Source organism: Balaenoptera musculus, chromosome 3 (assembly GCF_009873245.2).
Source record: "Balaenoptera musculus isolate JJ_BM4_2016_0621 chromosome 3, mBalMus1.pri.v3, whole genome shotgun sequence".
NCBI lineage: Eukaryota > Metazoa > Chordata > Mammalia > Artiodactyla > Balaenopteridae > Balaenoptera > Balaenoptera musculus.
Window position 1 is genome coordinate 92,526,321 of NC_045787.1, and position 25,663 is coordinate 92,551,983.

A 25,663-nucleotide genomic window follows, 5' to 3' on the forward strand; every position below is an offset into this window, starting at 1 on the left:
CTGCATCAACTCACTGATGCCTTTATAAAGTATGCTCTAAGGGACAAAGAGTCAGTTATAAGGGAACCCCTATAAGGCTATTGGTTGATTTGTCTACAGAAACTTTGCAGGCCAGAAAGGAGTGGCATGCTATATTCACAGTCTTTAAAGGAAAAAACCCTGCAACCTAGGATACTCTACCCAGCAAAATTATTATTTAGAATAGAAGGAGAGATAAAGTATTTCTCAGACAAGAAAAACTAAAAGAATTCAGAAATACTAAACCTACCCTAAAATAAATATTGAAAGGTCTTCTCTAAATAGAAGAAAAAGCAAGAATCTATAGGAAAGGGGAAATCACAATAGGAAAGGCAAATATATAAAAGGATTGAAGATCACTTAAATAATAACATAGATTAAAAAACAATCAAAAGACTTTGTAAAAGTGATTATAACTACAATTAACACCAAAAGGATAAACATGAAGATGTAAAATAAGACATCAAAATCACAAAATGTGGGGGAGGGAAATATAAAAATGTAGCTCTTTGAGAATGTGTTTGAACTTATGTAACTATCAGTTTAAAGCAGGTAGGTATAGCTATGGGTCAACATACTTGAAAACCAGGGTAACCACAAATCAAAAACATACAATAGATTTGCAAACACCAAAAAGAAAGGAATTCAAGGAATACTACAAAAGAAAAACATCAAACCACAAAAAGAAAAACAAAAGAAAATGAACAAAGAAGAAATACAAAATCAAGTGGAAAACAAGGTTTAAACTGGCAATAAGTACAAACCTATCAATAACTACTTTAAATGTAAATGGACTAAATGCTCTGACCAAAACACATAGAGTGGCAGATTGGATTAAAAAAACAAGAATTGACAATATGCTGCCTACAAGAGACTCACTTCAGGGCAAAAGACACACAGATTGAAAGTGAAGGCATAGAAAAATATACTTCATGTAAATGGAAATGACAAGAAAGTGGGGGTAGCAAAACTCATATCTGACAAAATAGACTTTAAAACAAAGACTATAAAGAAAGACCAAAGAAGGACATTATATTCAATACAATAACAAAGGGATCAATATAAGAAGAGGATATTATACTCATGAACATATATGTACCCAGTATAGGAACACCTAAATATATAAAGAAAATAATAACAGATATAAAGGGAGAAAATGACAGGAATACAATAATGATAGGAGACTTTAACACCCCATTGACATCAATGGACAGATCTTCCAGACAGAAAATCAATAAGGTGACAGAGGTCCTCAATGACACAATGGACTAATTTGACTTAATTGATGTCTACAGGACACTACATCCAAAAAAAAAAAAAAAAAAAGACTTAGAATACATATTCTCTTTAAGCACACATTAAATGTTCTCTAGGATAGACCACATACTAAGTCACCAAAAAAAAGCCTAAACAAATTTAAGAGTGTAGAAATTATCTGAAGCATCTTTTCTTACCACAATGGAATGAAACTAGAAATCAACCACAGAAAGAAAAACAGGAAAAAAGTAATGAACACATGAAGGCTAAACAACATGAGACTAAAAAACCAATGGGTCACCGATGAAATCAAAGAAGAAATCAGAAAGTACTTCAAGACAAATGACAATGAAAACACAACCATACTAAATCTATGAGATGCAGCAAAAGCAGTGCTAAGACGGAAGTTCTTAGTGATTCAGGCCTTCCTCAAGAAACAAGAAAAATCTCAAATAAACAACCTAATCTACCACCTAAAATAATTAGAGAAAGAAGAACAAACAAAACCCAAAGTCAGCAGAAGGAATAATAAAGATAAGAGATGAAATAAATAAAATAGCAAAAAAACAATAGAAAAGATCAATAAAACAAAGAGCTGGTTTTTTGAAAAGATAAACAAAACTGACAAACCTCTAGCCAGGCTCACCAAGAAGAAAAGATTGAGGACCCAAATAAAATAAGAAATGAAAGAGGAGAAATAACTGATACTGCAGAAATATAAAAATTCATAAGAGAATACTATGAACAGTTATATGCCAACAAACTGGACAACCTAGAAGAAACGGACAAGTTTCTAGAAACATACAGCCTACCAAAATTGAGTCAAGAAGAAACAGAGAATTTGAACAAACTGATCACTAAAAGTGAAATAGAATCTGTAAAAAAACAAAAACAAAAACAAAAAAAACTCTCTGCAAACAAAAGTCCAGGACCAGATGGCTTCACTGGGGAAGTCTACCAAACATATAAAGAAGAACTTATACCAATCCTTTTCAAACTACTTCAAAAGACTGAAGAAGAGGGAACACTCCCGAAGTCATTTTATGAAGCTACCATCACCCTTGATACCAAAACCAGACAAAGACACTACAAAAAAGAAAATTACAGGCCAACATATCTGATGAATATAGATGCAAAAATCCTCAACAAAATATTAGCAAACCAAAGCCAACAGTACATAAAAAGGATCATACATCATGATCAACTTGGACTCATTACAGGGTGGCAAGTATGGTTCAACATATGCAAATCAATCAATGTGATACACCACATTAACAATAGAAAAGACAGAAGCCACATGATCATCTCAATAGGTGCAGAAAAAGCATTTGACAAAATTCAACATCCATTCATGATAAAAACTCTCACCAAAATGGATATAGAGGGAACACATCTCAATATAATAAAAGGCATTTATGACAAACCCACAGCCAGCATAATACTCAATGGTGAAATGCTGAAAGCCTTCCCCCTAAATTCAGGAACAAGACAAGGATGCCCACTCTCACCACTTCTATTCAAGATAATATTGGAAGTTGTAGCCACAGCAATAAATCAAGAAAAAAAATAAAAGTTATAAAAATTGGAAGGGAAGAGGTAAAACTGTCACTATTTGCAGATTACATGATACTATATTTAGAGAACCCTAAAGTCTCCACACAAAAACTATTAGAACTGATCAATGAATTCAGCAAGGTAGCAGGATACAAGATTAATGTACAGAAATGTTGCATTTCATTACATTAATAATGAAATACCAAAAAGAGAAAGTAAAAAAGATACTCCCATTTAAAAATCATAACCCCCTAAAAATACGTAGGAATAAACTAAACCGGGGACGTGAAAGACCTATGCACTGGAAGTTATAAAATATTGATAAAGGAAACTGAAGATGATTCCAAAAAATGGAAAGATGTCCCACACAAGAGTTAATATTGTAAAAATGGCCATACTACCCAAAGCAATCTACAGATTTAATACAATCCTTATCAAAATGCCCATGACATTTTGCACAGAACAAGAACAAAGAATCCTAAAATTCCTAGGGAACCACGAAAGACCCCAAATTGCCAAATGAATCCTGAGAAAAGAACAAAGCTGGAGGCATAACCTTCCCAGACTTCAGACAATACTACAAAGATACAGTAATCAAAACAGTGTATACATCAAAAGAGCAGAACAGGGAGGAGCTTCAAGATGGCAGAAGAGTAAGACGCGGAGATCACCTTCCTCCCCACAAATACATCAGAAATACGTCTACATGTGGAACAACTCCTACAGAACACCTACTGAATGCCTGCAGGAGACCTCAGACCTCCCAAAAGGCAAGGAACTCCCCACGTACCTGGGTAGGGCAAAAGAAAAAAGAAACAACAGAGACAAAAGAATAGGGATGGGACCTGCACCAGTGGGAGGGAGCTGTGAAGGAGGAAAGGTTTTCACACACTAGGAAGCCCCTTCGCCGGTGGAGACTGCGGGTGGCGTAGGGGGGAGCTTCGGAGCCACGGAGGAGAGCGCAGCAGCAGGGGTGCGGAGGGCAAAGTGGAGAGATTCCTGCACAGATGATCGGTGCTGAGCAGCACTCACCAGCCCCAGAGGCTTGTCTGCTCACCCGCCGGGGCGGGCGGGGGCTGGGAGCTGAGGCTCGGGCTTCGGTCAGATCCCAGGGAGAGGACTGGGGTTGGTGGCGTGAACACAGACTGAAGGGGTTAGCGCACCACAGCTAGCCGGGAGGGAGTCCGGGAAAAAGTCTGGAGCTGCTGAAGAGACAAGAGACTTTTTCTTGCCTCTTTGTTTCCTGGTGCGTGAAGAGAGGGGATTAAGAGCGCCGCTTAAAGGAGCTCCAGAGACGGGCGCGAGCCGCGGCTATCAGCGCGGACCCGAGATGGGCATGAGACGCTAGGGCTGCTGCTGCAGCCACCAAGAAGCCTGTGTGCAAGCACAGGTCACTATCCACACTGTCCCTCCTGGGAGCCTGTGCAGCCCGCCACTGCCGGGGTCCCGTGACCCAGGGACAACTTCCCCGGGAGAACACATGGCACACCTTAGGCTGGTGCAACGTCATGCTAGCCTCTGCCACTGCAGGCTTGCCCCGCATCCATACCCCTCCCTCTCCCCCGCCTGAGTGAGCCAGAGCCCCTGAATCAGCTGTTCCTTTAACCCCATCCTGTCTGAGTGAAGAACAGATGCCCTCAGGCGACCTACACGCAGAGGCGGGTCCAAATCCAAAGCTGAACCCTGAGAGCTGAGCGAACAAAGAAGAGAAAGGGAAATCTCTCCCAGCAGCCTCAGAAGCAGCGGATTAAATCTCCACAATCAACTTGATGTACCCTGCATCTGTGGAATACCTGAATAGACAATGAATCATCCCAAATTGAGGAGGTGGACTTTGGGAGCAATGATATATATTTTTTTCCCCCTTTTGCTCTTTTTGTGAGTGTGTATGCGTATGCTTCTGTGTGTGATTTTGTCTGTATAGCTTTGCTCTTACCATTTGTCATAGGGTTCTGTCTGTCCGTTTTTTTTTTAATTATTTAAAAAATTATTTTTTCTTAATAATTAATTTTTAATAAGTTTATTTTATTTTATTTCATTTTATTTTATCTTCTTTCTTTCTTTCTTTTTTGTGTCTCTTTTATTCTGATCTGTGTGGAGGACAGGCTCTTGGTGCTCCAGCCAGGCGTAAGGGCTGTGCCTCTGAGGTGGGAGAGCCAAGTCCAGGACACTGGTCCACAAGAGACCTCCCAACTCCACATAATATCAAACAGAGAAAATCTCCCAGAGATCTCCATCTCAACACCAAGACCCAGCTCCATTCAATGACCAGCAAGCTACAGTGCTGGACACCATATGCGAAACAACTAGCAAGACAGGAACACGACCCCATCCATTAGCACAGAGGCTGCCTAAAATCATAATAAGGCCACAGACACACCAAAACACACCACCAGACATGGACCTGCCCAACAGAAAGACAAGATCCAGCCTCCTCCACCAGAACACAGGCACTAGTCCCCTCCACCAGGAAACCTACACAACACACTGAACCAACCTTAACCACTGGGGACAGACACCAAAAACAACAGGAACTATGAACCTGCAGCCTGCAAAAAGGAGACCCCAAACACAGTAAGTTAAGCAAAATGAGAAGACAGAGAAACACAGCAGATGAATGAGCAAGGCAAAAACCCACCAGACCTAACAAATGAAGAGGAAATAGGCAGTCTACCTGAAAAAGAATTCAGAATAATGATAGTAAAGATGATCCAAAATCTTGGAAATAGAATGGAGAAAATACAAGAAAAGTTTAACAAGGACCTAAAAGAACTAAAGAGCAAACAAACACTGATGAACAACACAATAAATGAAATTAAAAATTCTCTAGAAGGGATCAATAGCAGAATAACTGAGGCAGAAGAATGCAGAGGTGACCTGGAAGATAAAATAGTGGAAATAACTACTGCAGAGCAGAATAAAGAAAAAAGAATGAAAAGAACTGAGGACAGTCTCAGAGACCTCTGGGACAACATTAAATGCACCAACAATCAAATTATAGGGGTCCCAGAAGAAGAAGAGAAAAAGAAAGGGACTGAGAAAATATTTCAAGAGATTATAGTTGAAAACTTCCCTAATATGGGAAAGGAAGTAGTTAATCGAGTCCTGGAAGCACAGAGAGTCCCATAGAGCATAAATCCAAGGAAAAACACGCCAAGACACATATTAATCAAACTATCAAAAATTAAATACAAAGAACAAATATTAGAAGCACCAAGGGAAAAACAACAAAAAACACATAAGGGAATCCCCATAAGGTTAAAAGCTGATCTTTCAGCAGAAACTCTGCAAGCCAGAAGAGAGTGACAGGACATATTTAAAGTGATGAAGAAGAAAAACCTACAACCAAGATTACTCTGCCCAGCAAGGATCTCATTCAGATTTGATGGAGAAATTAAAACCTTTACAGACAAGCAAAAGCTAAGAGAATTCAGCACCACCAAATCAGCATTACAACAAATGCTAAAGGAAATTCTCTAGGCAGGAAACACAAGAGAAGGAAAAGACATACAATAATAAACCCAAAACAATTAAGAAAATGGTAATAGGAACATACATATCGATAATTACCTTAAATGTAAATGGATTAAATGCTCCAACCAAAAGACATAGATTGACTGAATGGATACAAAAACAAGACCCGTATATATGCTGTCTACAAGAGACCCACTTCAGACCTAGGGACACATACAGACTGAAACTGAAGGGATGGAAAAAGATATTCCATGCAAATGGAAATCAAAAGAAAGCTGGAGTGGCAATTCTCATATCAGACAAAATAGATTTTAAAACAAAGACTATTACAAGAGACAAAGAAGGACACTACATAATGATCAAGGGATCAATCCAAGAAGAAGATATAACAATTGTAAATATTTATGCACCCAGCATAGGAGCACCTCAATGCATAACGCAAATACTAACAGCAATAAAAGGGGAAATCGACAGTAACACAATCATAGTAGAGGACTTTAACACCTCACTTTCACCAATGGACAGATCATCCCAAATGAAAATAAATAAGGAAACACAAGCTTTAAATGATACATTAAAAAAGATGGACTTAATTGATATTCATAGGACATTCCATCCAAAAACAACAGAATACACTTTCTTCTCAAGGGCTCATGGAACATTCTCCAGGATAGATCATATCTTGGGTCACAAATCAAGCCTTGGTAAATTTAAGAACATTGAAATCATATCAAGTGTCTTTTCCAAACACAACGCTATGAGACTATATATCAATTGCAGGAAAAAATCTGTAAGAAATGCAAACACATGGAGGCTAAACAACACACTACTTAATAACCAAGAGATCACTGAAGAAATCAAAGAGGAAATCAAAAAATACCTAGAAACAAATGACAATGAAAACACGACGGCCCAAAACCTATGGGATGCAGCAAAAGCAGTTCCAAGAGGGAAGTTTATAGCAATACAATCCTACCTTAAGAAACAAGAAACATCTCAAATAAACAACCTAACCTTACACCTAAAGCAATTAGAGAAAGAAGAACAAAAAAACCCCCAAAGTTAGCAGAAGGAAAGAAATCATAAAGATCAGATCAGAAATAAATGAAAAAGAAATGAAGGAAACAATAGCAAAGATCAATAAAACTAAAAGCTTGTTCTTTGAGAAGATAAACAAAATTGATAAACCATTAGCCAGACTCATCAAGAATAAAAGGAAGAAGACTCAAATCAGTAGAATTAGAAATGAAAAAGGAGAAGTAACCACTGACACTGCAGAAATACAAAGGATCATGAGAGATTACTACAAGCAACTCTATGCCAATAAAATTGACAACCTGGAAGAAATGGACAGATTCTTAGAAATGCACAACCTGCCGAGACTGAACCAGGAAGAAATAGAAAATATGAACAGACCAATCACAAGCACTGAAATTGAAACAGTGATTAAAAATCTTCCAACAAACAACAGCCCAGGACCAGATGGCTTCGCAGGCGAGTTCTATCAGACATTTAGAGAAGAGCTAACACCTGTCTTTCTCAAACTCTTCTAAAGCATAGCAGAGGGAGGAACACTCCTAAACTCATTCTACAAGGCCACTATCACCCTGATACTGAAACCAGGCAAAGGTGTCACAAAGAAAGAAAACTACAGGCCAATATCACTGATGAACATAGATGCAAAAATCCTCAACAAAATACTAGCAAACAGAATCCAACAGCACATTAAAAGGATCATACACTATGATCAAGTGAGGTTTATCCCAGAAATGCAAGGATTCTTCAATATACACAAATCAATCAACGTGATACACCATATTAACAAATTGAAGGAGAAAAACCATATGATCATCTCAATAGATGCAGACAAAGCTTTTGACAAAATTCAGCACCCATTTATGATCAAAACCCTTCAGAAAGTAGGCATAGAGGGAACTTTCCTCAACATAATAAAGGCCATATATGACAAACCCACAGTCAACATCATCCTCAATGTTGAAAAACTGAAACCATTTCCACTAAGATCAGGAACAAGACAAGGTTGCCCACTCTTACCACTATTATTCAACATAGTTTTGGAAGTTTTATGCATAGCAATCAGAGACAAAAAAGAAATAAAAGGAATCCAACTTGGAAAAGAAGAAATAAAGCTGTCACTGTTTGCAGATGACATGATACTATATGTAGAGAATCCTAAAGATGCTACCGGAAAACTACTAGAGCTAATCAATGAATTTTGTGAAGTAGCAGGATACAAAATTAATGCACAGAAATCTCTTGCATTCCTATACACTAATGATGAAAAATCTGAAAGTGAAATTAAGAAAACACTCCCATTTACCATTGCAACAAAAAGAATAAAATATGTAGGAATAAGCGTACCTAAGGAGACAAAAGACCTGTATGCAGAAAATTATAAGACACTGATGAAAGAAATTAAAGTTGATATAAATAGATGGAGAGGTATACCATGTTCTTGGATTGGAAGAATCAACATTGTGAAAATGACTCTACTACCCAAAGCACTCTACAGATTCAGTGCAATCCTTATCAAACTACCACTGGCATTTTTCACAGAACTAGAACAAAAAATTTCACAATTTGTATGGAAACACAAAAGACCCCGAATAGCCAAAGCAATCTTGAGAAAGAAAAATGGAGCTGGAGGAATCAGGCTCCCTGACTTCAGACTATACTACAAAGCTACAGTAATCAAGGCAGTATGGTACTGGCACAGAAAAACAGAAATATAGATCAATGGAACAGGATAGAAAGCCCAGAGATAAACCCACACACATATGGTCACCTTATCTTTGATAAAGGAGGCAAGAATATACAATGGAGAAAAGACAGCCTCTTCAATAAGTGGTGCTGGGAAAACTGGACAGCTACAAGTAAAAGAATGAAATTAGAACACTCCCTAACACCATACACAAAAATAAACTCAAAATGGATTAAAGACCTATATGTAAGGCCAGGCACCATCAAACTCTTAGAGGAAAACATAGGCAGAACACTCTATGACATAAATCACAGCAAGATCCTTTTTGACCCACCTCCTAGAGAAATGGAAATAACAACAAAAATAAACAAATGGGACCTAATGAAACTTAAAAGCTTTTTCACAGCAAAGCAAACCATAAAGAAGATGAAAAGACCGCCCTCAGAATGGGAGAAAATATTTTCAAATGAAGCAACTGACAAAGGATTAATGTCCAAAATTTACAAGCAGCTCATGCAGCTCAATATCAAAAAAAAAACCCAGTCCAAAAATATGCAGAAGACCTAAATCGACATTTCTCCAAAGAAGATATACAGATTGCCAACAAACACGTGAAAGAATGCTCAACATCAGTAATCATTAGAGAAATGCAAATCAAAACTACAGTGAGATATCATCTCACACCAGTTAGAATGGCCATCATCAAAAAATCTACAAACAATAAATGCTGGAGAGGGTGTGGAGAAAAGGGAACCCTTTTGCACTGTTTGTGTGAATGTAAATTGATACAGCCACTATGGAAAACAGTATGGAGGTTCCTTAAAAAACTAAAAAAATCCTACCATACGACCCAGCAATCCCACTCCTGGGTATATACCCTGAGAAAACCATAATTCAAAAAGAGTAATGTACCAAACTGTCCATTTCATCTCTATTTACAATAGCCAGGATATGGAAGCAACCTAAGTGTCCATGAACAGATGTATGTATAAAGAAGATGTGGCACATATATACAATGTAATATTACTCAGCCATAAAAATGAACGAAACTAAGTTATTTGTAGTGAGGTGGATGGACCTAGCGACTGTCATTCAGAGTGAAGTAAGTAAGAAAGAGAAAAACAAATATCGTATGCTAACACATATATATGGAATCTAAAAAAAAAAAAAAATCCAGTGGCAGCTGATTGATTTAACAAAAAAAAAAAAAAAACAGAACAGAGAGCCTGGAAATAAGCCCACACATCTATGGTCAATTAATCTACAACAAAGGAGGCAAGAGTATACAGTGAAGTAAAGACAATGTCTTCAACAAATCATGTTGAGAAAGCTGGACAGCTACATGTAAATCAATGAAATTAGAACATTCCCTAACACCATATACAAAAATAAATTCAAATGGTTTAAAGACTTAATATAAGGCATGACACTATGAAACTAGAAGAGAATATAGGCAGGACATTCTCGGAGATAAGTCATAGCAATGTTTTCTTAGATGAGTCTCCTAACGGAAGAATAAAGAAATAAAAACGAAAATAAACAAATGGGACCTAATCAAACTTAAAAGCTTTTGCACAGCAAAGGAAACTGTCAGCAAAATGAAAAGACAACATACAGAATGGGAGAAAATATTTGCAAACAATGCGACCTACAAGGGGTTAATATCCAAAATATACAAACAGCTGATACAACTCAATAGTGAAAAAAATAACCTAATCAAAAAATGTGCAGAAGACCTAAATAGATATTTCTCCAAAGAAGACATACAGTTGACCAACAGGCACATGAAAAGATGATCGACATTGCTAATTATTAGAGAAATGCAAATCAAAACTACAACAAGGTATCACCTCACACTGGTCAGAGTGGCTATCATCAAAAAAAATCTACAAATAATAAATACTGGAGAGAATGTGGAGAAAAGGGAACCTTCCTACACTTTCGGTAAGAATGTAAATTGGTGTAGCCACTATGGAAAACAATATGCAGTTTCTTTAAAATCTAAAAATAGAGCTACCATATGATCCAGCAATCCCACTCCTGGGCATATATTCAGAAAAGATGAAAACTTTAATTTAAAAAGATACATGCACCCCAATGTTCATAGCAGCACTATTTACAATAGCTAAGACGTGGAAACAACCCAAGTACCTATCAACAGATGAATCGATAAAGGAGATGTGGTGTATATATAAAATGCAATATTACTCAGCCATAAAGAGAAAGAAATATTGCCATTTGCAGCAACATGGATGGACCTAGAGCTTATTATAGTTAGTGAAGTAAGTCAGACCGAGAAAGATAAATATGTGATATCACTTATATGTGTAATCTAAAAAATAATACAAATGAATCTATATACAGAACAGAAACTGACTCACAAATGTAGAAAACAAAGTTGTGGTTACCAAAGGGGAAAGGGGAAAGGGAGGAGGAGGGATAAATTAGGAATATGGGATTAACAGATACAAACTACTATACTTAAAATAGATCAAGCAACAGACGTTTGCTGTGTAGCACAGGGAACTATATTCAGTATCTTATAATAACCTATAATGGAAAATAATCTGAAAAAAAAATACATAACTGAATCATTTTGCTGTATACCTGCAACTAACACAATATTATAAATCAGTTATACTTCAATTAAAAAAACATATAGTCGCCTTATTTTGGATTCAAGGAAGACACTAGGGATTATTCAAGTATGGAAGACCACTTACCCCATATTGTGGTTTTTGAGTCCTTATGTTGTCTGCCTCTTAATGTGTGTTAAGTTTTGTTTATAAATTGACTATTAGGTAGCTTCCCAAGCAATTAGTTGCCACCTCTCAATTTCTTGCTATTTTCAATTTATCAGACTCAATAAATCTTTTTTCTTAGTCTTAAAGTTTTGTTATATGGAAATCAGACAATCAGGATTACTGAAAATCTGAAGGCTTGTTTAGGAATAACCAGCACAGGCTTTCATTTTGGCTCCTAAAGGCTGTAGGTTGTTCCTAGTCTTTGGCTAAATTCTGGAAAGATGGGTTGCTTAGTAAGAGAGTGCTATATAACTGACTTGTTATGTGTATTTGGTTACAATGTGTATTGAGATATAATAATTAATATTTCCCTAATTCTAAAAATATTAATGCATAAATGTACATAGTAGAAATGAATAAAAGGAAACTTGTGACCTGAATACATCTTTTTTCAACTGTGACTGAAATAAGTAGGACAGATAAGATTTGGAGGAAATCTCAGGTATAAAGTTTCTGGATTGGTTCCTGGACCATAAAAAAAAAGTGATAATTGTAGAAAAACTGATGATGCTTATATAGGATCTTAGCTTAGTTAATCAGTGTTAACTTCCTAGTTTTAATAAGCATATTTGTTGTATAAGATGTTAACATTAAGGGGAGCTAAATGAAGAGTAGGTAGAACTCTATACTATTTTTCATAAGTCTAATATTATTTCAAAATAAAAAGCTTAAAAAACATAATGAGAACTCTCCAGGAGAGAGTTTGAAACTTAAAGCATGATTTTAAAAACTTAATGAGTTAATAAAGTGACTTAAAGTAAGAATGTGTATGATGAGTATCACACTAGCATCCTGGAAGATTAAATGGAAATTGTATCTCAAAACACAGGCAAAAATACAAAAAAAATGGAACCCTGAGTGAAAAAAAAAAAAGATTTGGAAGACATATCCAGGACACAAAATATGTTATTAATTAGTATTCTAGAAAAAGGAAACATAACAGTTGAAGTATAAATAATAAAAAATAAATAATAGAAGAAAAATACCCTGAGCTAGAGAATGGTTAGCCTTTAGACTGACTCATCAAGTCTGTAGAAGAATTAATGGTGGGGAAAACACACATGCATCTAAATATACCCCATCAAAATTTCCTGAACTCCAAGAATATAAGTAAGTATTGCAAGATTCTAGATAAAGGGACTAATGGTTATTTTCATTAGAAAGGAAAACAAACTAGCATATGAATTCTCAATAGCAATGCTGGAAACTAGAATATAGTGAAATAACATATGTCGGCTACTTAGAGGAAATGACTCCATTCTAAGAACCTATAACCAGAATATACTGATATTTTATTCATCTGAAAATAGAAGGATATATCAGGCCTGTAAGGATTTTGAGAGCATGCCCCACTAAAGGGAGTTTAAATCAAAACAGCAGTTGAGATAGGGAATGATGAAGACTACAAGAAATTGTGATAAACAATGATATTCATATATGATATATATATACATACATATATCAAAATTCACTGGAGGGGGTGATGAAAATGTGAGTAGGAATTGCATTATGAGTGTGTTTTAAACTTCTTTAATCAAAGTCCTATTATGTCGGGAGATATTTGTGAGCAAATGAAGTTAGAAGAGTAAAAAAAATGAGTCTAAAATACATTTAATTAAGGATTACAAAATTCCTCACAGGTATTATTTGGAAACATTATATTTGCAATGATTATAGTTTTGAAAAGGTTGTTTATTTATTACTTGCATGTGGCCTTACTATTTTCAGCTTCCTGAACTATCAGTTTTACCTTTTATATTTTATTTTCTTTAAGACTTTCTTGATTGAATTTCTGTATTTTTGTTGATTTCTTGAAAAGCTAATGGTGTGTGGTTTTTTGCCCATAGTTCTCAATTAGCATGGATTATAGAAAAAAATGATTTTTTAATACTTGCTGTTCACATAAAATAAAGGCAGAAGATTTTTAACCCTATAGAGAGCCTCTGTTGCCACATGACCGTGACCACCTCCATCTCCCCCTCAACAGTGATAGATGAAATAGTTCCAGAGAGTTAAGTGGAATTAACTTTTTGTAGCAAAGTTTAGGATATTGTTATTTTAGTTTTCCTGAAGGCCAAAAAGATCATTTACCCCCAAAAAGGTAAATACGCAGCTACCTCATTGGTGAAACTGGGCCCAATCTGTGGTTCATCTCTAGTTTTGCTCTTACCCTATAAAAATCTGATAGCTAGAATCTGATTCTGGCACAGTTGTTGCCCACATGATTACAACCATTTCCATTTTGGAGACATAGAAAGACCTCAGTGGAGGCCTAATTAACCCTGGGATGGAAAATGCCATCTGGAGTTCATGGACAACCAACGCAGAGCATTTAGCAAACTTGATTAAAGACCACGGTAAAGTTTCCTTTCTATGAAGCAAAACGAAGCAAAGCAAAAATTAAGTTCACATCTATAAGTTCAGTAGTTCACTTGATACATCAGTAAATAAAGAAACAAGACTTTGATTCTTGGATGTTTGCATAGCCTCTAGGTTTTACTATTTTTTCCTAAGGCAACAACTTTAAATTTATGAATTTATTTAAGTATTAATTCAACAAACACTTACTGGACACCTCCCATGAACCTGATACTAATTGGGATGAGGAATCATTTGTTGCAATATGGGGAAATACAGTGGTGGGCATGTAAGAGATCGGGAAGGGATAGGTTCACATGCCTGAGCAATATGGGCTTATTTTCCTTTCTTTCTTTTTATTGTATTTTCAGAAATGTATTCATTGTTTAAGATTCACCCAGCAAGCAACACCTAAAAACTGCCCTCATGCCCACAGCCACATGTACACCTCCGCACTTACCACCACAAGCCTGATGGTCTCCATCCTATGAATTTATATACAGATAGAAGCATAAAATTTTTATATTTGTGATCATACTGTATGAATTGTTCTGTTTGATTTAATGATAAGAGTACTGGTGATAATTCTATAGGTCTTATTCATCCTCTACATATAGGTCTTATTCATCCTTTAAAAATGAAACTATGATAGGATGCTTTTTTGATGGGCATTTATTTCTGTTTTGTTTTCCTATAATGTACATCACTGTAAATATATCTTTGTGCACACATGCGAATATTTTTAAAGAATAGATTCCTATTAGTGGACTTGTTAAGTGAAAAGATGTTGTTCATTTAACATTTTGAGGGGTCTTGTCAAATTGGTTTCAAACAGGCTTTACCAGTTTACACGTCTATCTATGGTGTATGAAAAAGCTGGTGTCTTGCATCCTTGCCAATGCATTATACAGTATTATTCAGTCTAACGGAAATACAAATTGTTTCAATTTGTATTTCCTTGATTATTCAGAGGTCTTTTTTGCTTTCTTGGACCATTCACATTTCATCTTCTTTGAATTGCTTGTTCATATCCTTTTATTATTTCTCCATCCAGTTTTCTTTTCTTTTTCTCATATCAAATTCTTAGACCTTTTTAAAAAACATATTCCTCAATATTAACCTTTTGTCTGTTAAATATGGCACTCATCTTTTGGATTTTGGTCCTTATGGATGTCTTGTAATGCTATAAGATAAAATCAGTTGTCTTTTCCTTTATGGCTGTTGGGTTTAGGCAATTGTTTAGGAAAACCTTCTCCATCTTAAGGTCATAAAACTATATCTCCTTTATTTTCTTCTTACGTCTAGTGAGTTGTGTTTTTAACGACTAGTTAGGTCAGCTACGTAAAGAAGGTTTAGAAAGCTTTTCTGAACATTTATTTGAAGCTAGTTTCCTTGTTTTTAGGAATTGAACAAGAAAGAGAGTACCTTGTCATTTTAGCTTCTTGAGGACATAGTCTGTGTCATATCCATTACTACGTTTAAGTTTGAACTAATGTTCCCTCTTCTTACCAATTTCCTCTTCCAGTCTGCTGGGAATTGAGGTTTCTCTAGTTAGTTATCTGAAAGATTTCATCCTTCTCGCATTTTCTGACTTCTCCTGAAGTGAGACCATGATCCTCTTTAAACCTTCGAGAATGAAGGCTGCTTCCTAGGAAAATCCACAGTCCCTTCAGGGGAAAAAAAAGTGAGAAAAAGAAAAAAGAAAAGAAAACATCATAAGGGCCTCCTAAGGACTGTAAGTCTAAGACATACAAACAAAGATACAAAGTAAGATATTTTCTTTGCTACTTGTTAAAGAGAGGGACAAAAGTGAAGTGAAAGACCCTTCCTTGCCCCGTTTTAGTGAATCCAAGCAAAACTAACTTCTCTACCCCTCCCTCTGAGTGGAGATCTAATAAAAAAAAGTCAACGCTCAGGCATGCTAAAGTAGCAAGTGGCACCCCATCAATTATGTCAGAATTTACTACTTGTAGGTAAAGCTCATTTTTAAAATTGTTGTTCTCTCTGTTGTTCTCCAAAGTCCTGATCTTGGGATAAGCAAAATACTAAAATCTAGAACAGGAAATATAAGAGTCCTTTATCTTGGAACTCTACTTAATAACCTAGAAAAATCTTTTTGATTAATCTCATTTCAATGGCTTAGTACACTTCATATAATTTATCTTCAAGAACAAAGTGTTCTGTTTTCTGCATCTTTTTTTCCATCATCTATGGGGCCACTAAAATAAAGGGGGAAAAAAGAAACTGTTTTAGCAAAGTATTTAATAAATTTAAACAAAAACATGACCTTTATCTTGTCTAAAGACACAAACAAACAAGAAACTCCATGAACAAATTAGTTCTTCATGTAAGAATGGGAAATCGTCAGGAATATTGCATTCTCCTGATTTAATACCCAATTCTGAGCTCCCCTAGACAACCATTCATGAGACAGCTTTGAGCATTGGCTCAGCTTTCATAAGAGGGCCTCTGACTCCCCTGGTCTCTCTTTAAAAGTGAGCATTGAAGTAAGTCTGATCCTGGTGCTTCAGTCACTTGTCAATATCAAATGAGACCCCTGCCACCTACACAGTGTCTGCCTTGTGCTATGTCTTCCTGACTGCTGAGTCCTTTAAGCCATTTGCTTCAAACAGCTGAACCACATGCTGTGGGCTGGTTGCAGAGTGCACTTTTGCTGCCAACCCTCAAGACTAAGAGCATATACTTCCCAAATTGTCCCAGATAACCTCTTAAAAAAGGCTTTAGTCCCATCATGCTGTATTTGTCTGAACTACTGAAGGGTGATGGAGCTAACACACTACAGAGAAATTAATTAATGGTCACAAGTAACCATTACGAGTCATCTTCAGAGAATGCTTTAGTCTTAGTTCCTTTACACTGTCTGTTAGAATCATATGATGACAGTGATTTTTAACTGTAGAATTCAGTACAAAATATACCTGATCTATTACTTATATGTAAGAGAAATCTGCATTCCACAATTAAAATAATAATGCCACAGCTCATTTTTCTCCTGAGATTCTTCTTGGATATTTATTGAATCATGATACTGTTAGGATTTTTAAGCCATTTAGATAGAGGCTCAGAGAAAAAAATTTTGAATCCTCAGGTTCCCTAAAATACATAGATGATAGTCACTCATGTCACTTAGGAGATTTATTCCTCTAATTTTATGTAATGTTGCCTTGGCACTATTCATTTTAAATTGATGCTTCCATTTTAGCATTCAGTTTTGTTTGGGGATTTATTTCTCTCATCAGTTTTTAACAACTTTCTTGAGGTACAATTCATATACTATACAATTCACTCATTCCAAGTGTACAAATCAATGATTTTTAGTATATTCACAGAGTTATATGACTATTACCACAATCTAATTTTAAATTATTTTTATCACATCAGTAAGAAACACTGTACCCATTAATAATGAATCCCCATTTACTGCCCCTTCCTCACCCCCAGCATAAGACAACCACTAATGTGACTTTTTGTTTATAGCTTTGCCTATTCTGGACATTTCCAATAGATAGAATCATACAACATGTGGTCTTTTGTGACTGGTTTTCTTTCACATATTTCAAGGCTCCTCCATGTTGTAGCATGTATCAGTACTTCATTTCTTTTTACTGATGAATAATATTCCATTGTAATAATATACCACATTTTACTTATACACTCACCAGTTGATAGACATTTGAATTCTTTCCAATTTTTAGCTATTATAAATAATGCTGCTATAAACATTCATGTGCAAGTTTTTGTGTAGATGTATATTTTCATTTCTCTTGACTATATACCTAGGAGTGGAATTGCTGGGTAATATGGTAACTTTACATTTAGTATTTTAAGGCACTTCCAAACTGTTTTCCAAAGCTGCTGTACCACTTTACATTCCCACCAACAGTGTATGAGTGTTCGAATTTCACCACGTCCTCTCCAACACTTGTTATTATATGTCTTTCTGATAAAAGGCATCCTAGCGGTTATGAAGTGGTATCTAATTGTAGTTTGGATTTACATTTTCCTAGTGACTAATGACATTGTGTATTTATTTTCATGTGCTTATTTATCACTATTATATCTTCTTTGGAGAAATGTCTGTTCAGAGACTTTGCCTTTGGGTTATTTATTCTTTTCATTATTGAGTTGAAAGAGTTCTTTATATTTTGGATACAAGTCCCACACATCTATGATTTGCAAATATTTGCTCCCACTCTGTAAATTGTCTTTTTACTCTCCTTTTGGTGTTCTATGAAGCAAAAAATTTTGATGAAATCCAATGTAGCTATTTTTTTTCTTCTGTAGCTTATGCTTTTAGTGTCATGTCTAAGAAACTATTACTTAACCCAAGATCATAGTGACTCACCCATATGCTTTCTTTTAAGAGTTTTATAGTTTTTGTTCTCACACTTAAGTCTTTGATCCACTTGAGTTAATTGTTATGTATGGTATAAGGAAGAAGTCCAAGTTTGCTTTTTACATGTGAATATACAGTTTTCCTAGTATCATGTGTTGAAAAGACTATCTTTGTTCCCATTGAATTATCTTGGCACCCTGTCAAAAGTCAATTGACTGTAAATGTAAAGGTTTATTTCTGGACTCTCAATTCTGTTCCATTAATCTATATATCTATCCTATTCCATTATACATTATCTTGATTACTAGAGCTTTATAGTAAGTTTTTATTCAGCAAGTTTGAGTCCTTCAACTTTGTTCTTCTTTTACAGGATTGTTTTGACTATTCTGTGCTACCTGTATCTCCATTTGAATTTTAGGATCAGTTTGTCAAGTTCTCCAAAAATATCATCTAGGATTTTGATAAAGATTTGAGAGAATCTATAGATCAATTTGGGGAGTATTGACCATATTAAATCTTCTGATTAATTAATATGGGATGTATGTCCATTTATTTAGGTCTTCCTTAATTTCTTTCAAAAATATTTTTTAGTTCGTGTATAAGTTTTACATTTCTGTTGATATATTCTTAATCTTTTTTTTATTGTATTGCACATGAAACTGTTTTTTAATTTCATATTGAAATTGCTCATTGCTAGTGTAGGGAAATACAATTGACATTTTTTGGGGTTACAATTGACATTTTAAATATTAATCTTGTATCCAGAAATCTGCTGTATTTGTCTATTAGTTCTAATATATTGTAGTGGATTCTTTAGGATTTTCTGAATACAAAATCATGTCATTGGTGAATAGAGATAGTTCAATAGATATGTCAAGAGAGTTTTTGGAATGTTGGGACAGGGGTGATCTGCTTCCCTCTGGATAGCATGGTTGTGGATATGAAGCCTAGAACTGCTACAGCCATTTTTCCCACCATAAGGTAAATTAGTCTGACCAATATATATGAAGGAGGGCAATGACAAGAAAGTTGCTGGAACCCTGATGATGTCTTAACCTCTGAAACAAACAGCATTGAAGTCTTCCCTAATTATGATATTTTCAGTTACAAGAGCCAAGAAATACCCCTTGTTAAGAGAACTTGACTTGTGAACAAAAATAACCAGTAGTTTTGACTAATTAAAACATTTTTGAGAAGCACTCCTTCTAAGGAACAAGGGTAAAACACTGTGTCAAATAGTGTGTTTTGTCATTATATTTGTGTAGTATATATCTGTTGTGTTTTTCTCTGTTATATTGTATCATGTATGTCATTTTGTAGCATATGGATAGAAATAATAGAGAAAAAGTGCTACTAAATTTATAGCTAAAAAATAAAACATCAACAACACAGAATAAAAGTCATTTTTAAGAAAAATCTGGCTTATTGGATGAGGATGAAGATGTGAAACTTCAAGATTTATCAGCATTTAGAGTGTTCTGTTGCTGATGACATTATGTTTAATTCTACTTAGAAAAGCATGCTTTTCACCTATATATGAGTGGGCACCAGCTCTCTCCTTGCCCTAAAGCAATTATTTGGGAGTAGGAGTTTACAAATAGTTCCAGAAAGGGAAATAGTAATATAAAGATAGACTAAGGATGATTAATTGATTTCCTGAGCCTGTTTGGCAAGAGGTAGACAAGAAAAAGGAAAACATAGAGGGCCGATGAATAACATATGGGGATGGAATTAACAGGAAAAGAGAAAAAAGAGCTAATTCATCGTGGATGCTAATCCTGTAAGAGAAGAGAAAATAATGATGGGAAAATTCATTGGATTTCAGAGGGAAAACAAACTTCGAGAACTTTTGTAGCATCATTATGTTTGAGCACTGAGCCACCATGGAACTTCGGGGATCACCAAGTGGAAGCTTTGACCTCCATACTTAGGAATGGTTTTGCATATCCTTGATCCCACTTTTGGTAACTCTCGACTCCTGCTGTAAGACACACTGGTTTATCTCTGCCTGTGGCATAGAGCCCCACCTCCTTTCTCTGGTTCCCTGCTCACTCTTTGGCACAAAGGGAGATGCAATGAGGAGACAACTCTGCCAGAGCACAAGAGCTGAGAGCCAGGCTGGATCCCTGCAGGACTGCGGGAGAGTTCCTCTAAGCCACAGGGCAAAGAGCTTGAGCCTCTTTCTTCTCACTTATTACATAAAAAGACAAAATGGACTCTGTTAGTGCTAATAAGTAGTCTTCAATGGCCTTCAGCTTTTACTATGGACGTTGGCAAAAATGAGAAATGCCCAGGCTGCCAGCAAAGTCAGCAGACGACTGTGTCTGAATAGAGTAGAATCTTCATTTTTCAAATACTTTTTAATTGGGCACCTTGGACCTGCATGCATACAGCACTGCCATTTCATCCACACTTGTATTAGATCCTCATGAATTATTCTGTTGATCAAATGAAGGTAACGAAAGGGGAGTAGTTAAGAGTCTCAGAATCCCAATCAAGCCAGCGAGGATATGTTCATGAGGTCATTCAAAGGCAGTGAATGGTAATGATAAGCCACTGCTGTCCATTCCTTGACTATTAGTGGAGTACCAGACTGTATGAGTTGAGAGAGTCAATAGGTAATTTTTCTGCTATGGAGGAAAGGCTAGAAGAGTGTTAAACAGACTTATCAGACAGACTCAGAAGAATGTACTTGAAGTCTGGTTTTTTCTTGCTACTCACCAGCTGTGTGACTGGGGTAGCCCACATCTCAGGATTATCCTTACCTGTAAAGTAGAGATGATCATAAAAACTTCCCTACCTTGCATAAGCGTTCTTGAGAGATGCAAATAAAGCAACACATGAGAAACTGCTTTATAAACTAGAATGTGCTATCCACTAAGTCTCTTTTATGACTTTCTATTTAGATTCAGATGTGTGTTTCTAGTTGCCAAGGGATATTTGTTTATGTAATCCATAGACTATTTTAAAAAGACTTATGGTCAATAATTTCAACCTGTTCACCTATTTAATTGTGTAACATAGTTCAATTCTGCTAACAAAACTAGTATAAGTTCTATCTTTTTTTTTTTTTTTTTTTTTGCTGGCACTACTGAGACTTTTATAGATATGCTAAATAGCTGAGAAATGGTAGGAGGCAAGGATGAGGGTAAAACAAATTTGGAAAATTTAATGATGTTAATGAATAGGCCCTAACAGGATAATTAATCCTTGAATAATGGTGGTATTACTTAACAAGACTATCATCAATAAGCTCATTCAGGTCTTGATACTTTCTAGTAATAATGTGGAAGCAAAAGAATACGTGTAACAATGATATTCTAAAATGTACATTTCTTATGAAGTTAGGACCACAATACGTGGTTTAAGAAGAAGTGTTTTTCATGAGACATGTCGGGAAGCAAGGAGCGACTCTGACATTATCCCAAGTCCCCATTTGCACTGACTGCTAAGCAAACTGAGTTCAGAGAGGCTGTGTCTTGTCACAACCCCTGTGGTTGGCACCACCGAATAATTAACCAGGCAAAGAGAAAAGAAAATTCCAGAAAAACATTTACTGTGTAGGTCAAAGTATCCCTCAGAGCACTCAGTGTGGGAAACATGCCCTGGACCCCTGCATCAGCTGTTCTGACTGCCTTTGTAGATAGATCAGAAACATCCAAATTCAAGAGTCCTGCATTTTTAAGGAACAGAGAGAGCAGAGACTAATAATTCCTTTGAAAAAGAGAATTATTTTTTAGAAAAACCATTGGCATAACATAAATCTGCATAAAGTGAGGGATCGAGTGCAAACAACCTAAAGCTTTTTTCCCAAGCCCCTGTGGTCTGGGAAAACCATTCTTCCAAGACTGTTGTTAAGTGTTTGTGGGGTGCTTTGGGGGTGTTATGTGTATGTGCCTGTCCACAGTTTGAAATACAACAAATGTGGAAAAGCAATCTTTCTAATCCATAAGGAAAAAAAAAACAGGTAATTTTTACAAGAATGTGACACTGGAAATAAAGGTATTTAACTGATAGTATTTGAAATGTATTTTGTGGATGAGTATGACCTCTGGTGTTAAACTAGAGAAATTCCAGCACTTATATATCTTAATGACAGAAAGAGAAGCAAAGGCAATTTTCCAAGAGCTTATTATTGGAGGTTACAGGCCCTTGTATTGTGACCTTTCTTTCAATCTTTCGTCATTCTCTCACTCTCTCCTTCCCTCCTCACTCTCACAAAAATAAATGAGTATTTACTATGTGCTAAGTACTATCCACATGGAAGAATATTGTCTTTGTTGTTCTAACTGCTTAACTTTACATGTCCCATCTATAATCCTATATATGGGGAAAAAAGCAAAATTATGGTATGCTATATGAAAAGTTTACATATAAGCTTAAAATCCATTTGTTAATTTTATAAAGAAAAGAGGATTGATGAAAAGAAGAACTTCTTAAAAGTGCCCCTGTCATAACCCAATAGTGTAAAATGCCCCAAACAATAAAGTTATGAGGATTCAGGCTAAAAGTAAAACAAAGTTGTTGGGGCATCTTGTCGCTTTTCATCACCATACTAATAGTGGATTATTGTACTCTCCAAATACAGACATTTATTAGCAAGAAGATTTTTTGAATGTGTGTGATCAGATAATTCCCTGAAACAGAAAGATGATAAATATCTGACTGACTTGCTCTCCTCTTTCTCCATCACAGTGGGTTTTACATTACTATATTATTTGATGAGCTTTTGTAAGGCACTGTCTAGGTGGAAGCACTGGTAATCTGAGTTTTGGTATTCTGACAATTCCTCATTTTGTTTGCCAAATCTCCATTTCTTTCTTACCTTGTGCACCCTTTCCTCCCCTGATCTCCCTCTGTGAGCAGTGGCAACTCCATCACTGTCATAAATCTCAGCAAACACTCTTTGTTTCTACATGACTAAAGGCACTGCACCTAATCTGGTACTAAGGCATAGAGATATACATGGCAAAAGATACAATAATTTTTTCCCTGTTATTTTATCTATGGAACTTCCTTGAAGCTTTGAATTTGCTATTTGAGAAAGTCAGTTTGACAATAGAAGATGCAGCCATTACTTTTTTGTTTGTTTTTTGCAGCCATTACTTTTTTAAATGACATTTTAATAACTTTAGAACCTTATATCTAATTTCATGCTGGTAACAATTATTGTGATATTTGGAGAGGGGATTGATGTAGTCTTTCAACAAAATTTACCAAAGGTTAATGGAAGTATTAATTTACCATGATAAATGTATTTGATGTATTTAGGTTTGGAAGGATGAGTCAAACTTTTTCACTTAGTCAGCTATGTGTAACAATGAGAAGAAGCTCGTATAATTTGTTATAAAGTGAAAATGAATGTATTATGGATTTTGTGCTTGAGTTGAATTTTGTTTCACATCAGAAGGTGAAAATTTTTTAATTTGGAAGCTTTCATTGTAATTTCAAATTACTCATTAGAATTGTTTTTAATAGTCATGTTCACCACACAATTCATGCAGATCTACTCTGCTACCACAAAGATTCTATGATCAAAATTCTAAACAAGTGTTATTAAATTACCAAAAATCATAATGGAATATAAAAATAAAATGCTGTCTCCAGTTTTTAGCCATTCAAATTCCAGTTTTGACCAAGACTACAGAGAAATGCAAGTTCTATGGGACTAAAAGCAACCCTCTCCCTTTTTTTCTTCTGGATCTGTTTACTTGCATGCACAAAAAATTAAAATTGTTTAACTCATATCCAAAGGATATCCTAAAATGAATTATTTACTCCAAGGCACTGAAAACGCAAACTCTCTCTTAGGAGCGGGTACCTGGTAAGCAACTTCAGGGTAGCTGCCGAGTAGAATATCAAGAAATTGGATCCAGCTGAGAATTCCAATTACCTAATGAGGGTGATCCGCTTTCACTTTAATTTCTAACTCTTTATAACTTCTATCATAAAAATCATGCTTTAAAATCACGATTTAAAAGGGAAACAAATATTCAACTGGCCAATGTATTTCACTCCCTTTTCTGGAGACGGGAATCTCAGCTTACAAAGAAATACAAACGATATGGACTTAAGATGGAGCAGTAACAACGAACCCTTGAAAGGGTCCCCTACCGCTTTGTGTTAGTATATCGCCCAAAAGAAGGACACATCACAGGAAATTTGTGAGACACAAAGCGTAATTTTTATTAGTTTATTAGCAAATAAATAAATATTACACCTAACTCTAGCAAAACTCTAGCACTGTCCCCAGGCAGCTATTATTCAGTCCGAGTTATTATTAATAATTTCCTAGCCAGGCTATGACTGCCGGTGTGAATCAGACCGCGCCAGGCCCCTCTCCATCCGCCGCCGCCGCCGCCGCCGCAGTCAGGGCTTGGCACAGCAGACGGTAGGTGTTTGCGCCTCAGTGATCCGCCTTTGCTTTGTGTCTGTGCTGCAGGTGTGGAGGAGGAAGAGGAACAGAAGACAAGCTGGTGGCCGGCGGTCGCTGAGCATTCCCCAGACCCTCGAGCAAGCCTCTTCTCCAAGGCAGGAAAAGCCCGCGGACCTACCCACTGGGGCGGCCAGAGGGCCTGAGCGCCGGAGCCCAGGACCTGGCGGCCGGGGGCGCCAACCCCTCATGTTCCACAGAAGGCGCAAATGTGAGCAGGCAGTGGCGGGGAAAGCCCTCCTCCCCCGCCAGGGGGACCCGGGAAGCCCGCGCGGGCTCCTCCCGCGGACCGAGGGGATCCCCTCCTCCGGCCCCGCCCCCATCCTCCCCAGGCCCAGGCGCCAAGGCGGTTAACCCTACCCGCGCCGCATCGTATTAGGGCGAGAGCACCGCGCAGCCAATCCCGACTCCCCGGCGCCAGAGACCAGCGGCGTGGGGAAGATCGGTGAGCCGGGCCCGTTCGGATCTCGCAGCGGCCAAACACGGGCTCAGGCCCCGGGGTCCTCACTAAGCCGTGCTGCACTGGCTTAGCTAGTCGTCAAACTTTTTTCTCTCCAAAGCGGGTGCCCCCGCAGTTATTTGGCGGGCAGCCGGCAGCCCACTCTCAGCGGGACAATTAGGGAGAAGAGGGCGTGGGGCGAGGAGGTTGCAGTTCTGCAGCTCTAAGAGGCGTGCATGCCGGTGGA

At 36.7% G+C, this 25,663-nt stretch overlaps 1 protein-coding gene across 3 annotated transcripts in view; it reads left to right on the forward strand.

The window, feature by feature from the left end:
• KCNN2 (potassium calcium-activated channel subfamily N member 2) overlaps positions 1-25,663 on the forward strand; it is a 325,527-nt gene that overhangs the window by 124,010 nt on the left and 175,854 nt on the right. For 2 of the 3 annotated variants that reach the window (XM_036848997.1, XM_036848998.1), the window contains exon 1: positions 24,976-25,188. In XM_036848997.1, coding sequence (XP_036704892.1) covers positions 25,167-25,188 — 22 coding nt within the window. In that variant the 5' untranslated portion in view covers positions 24,976-25,166. Of the gene's footprint in view, positions 1-24,975; positions 25,189-25,663 lie in introns of those variants that run through there. The other variant, XM_036848996.1, reaches the window with a different exon arrangement.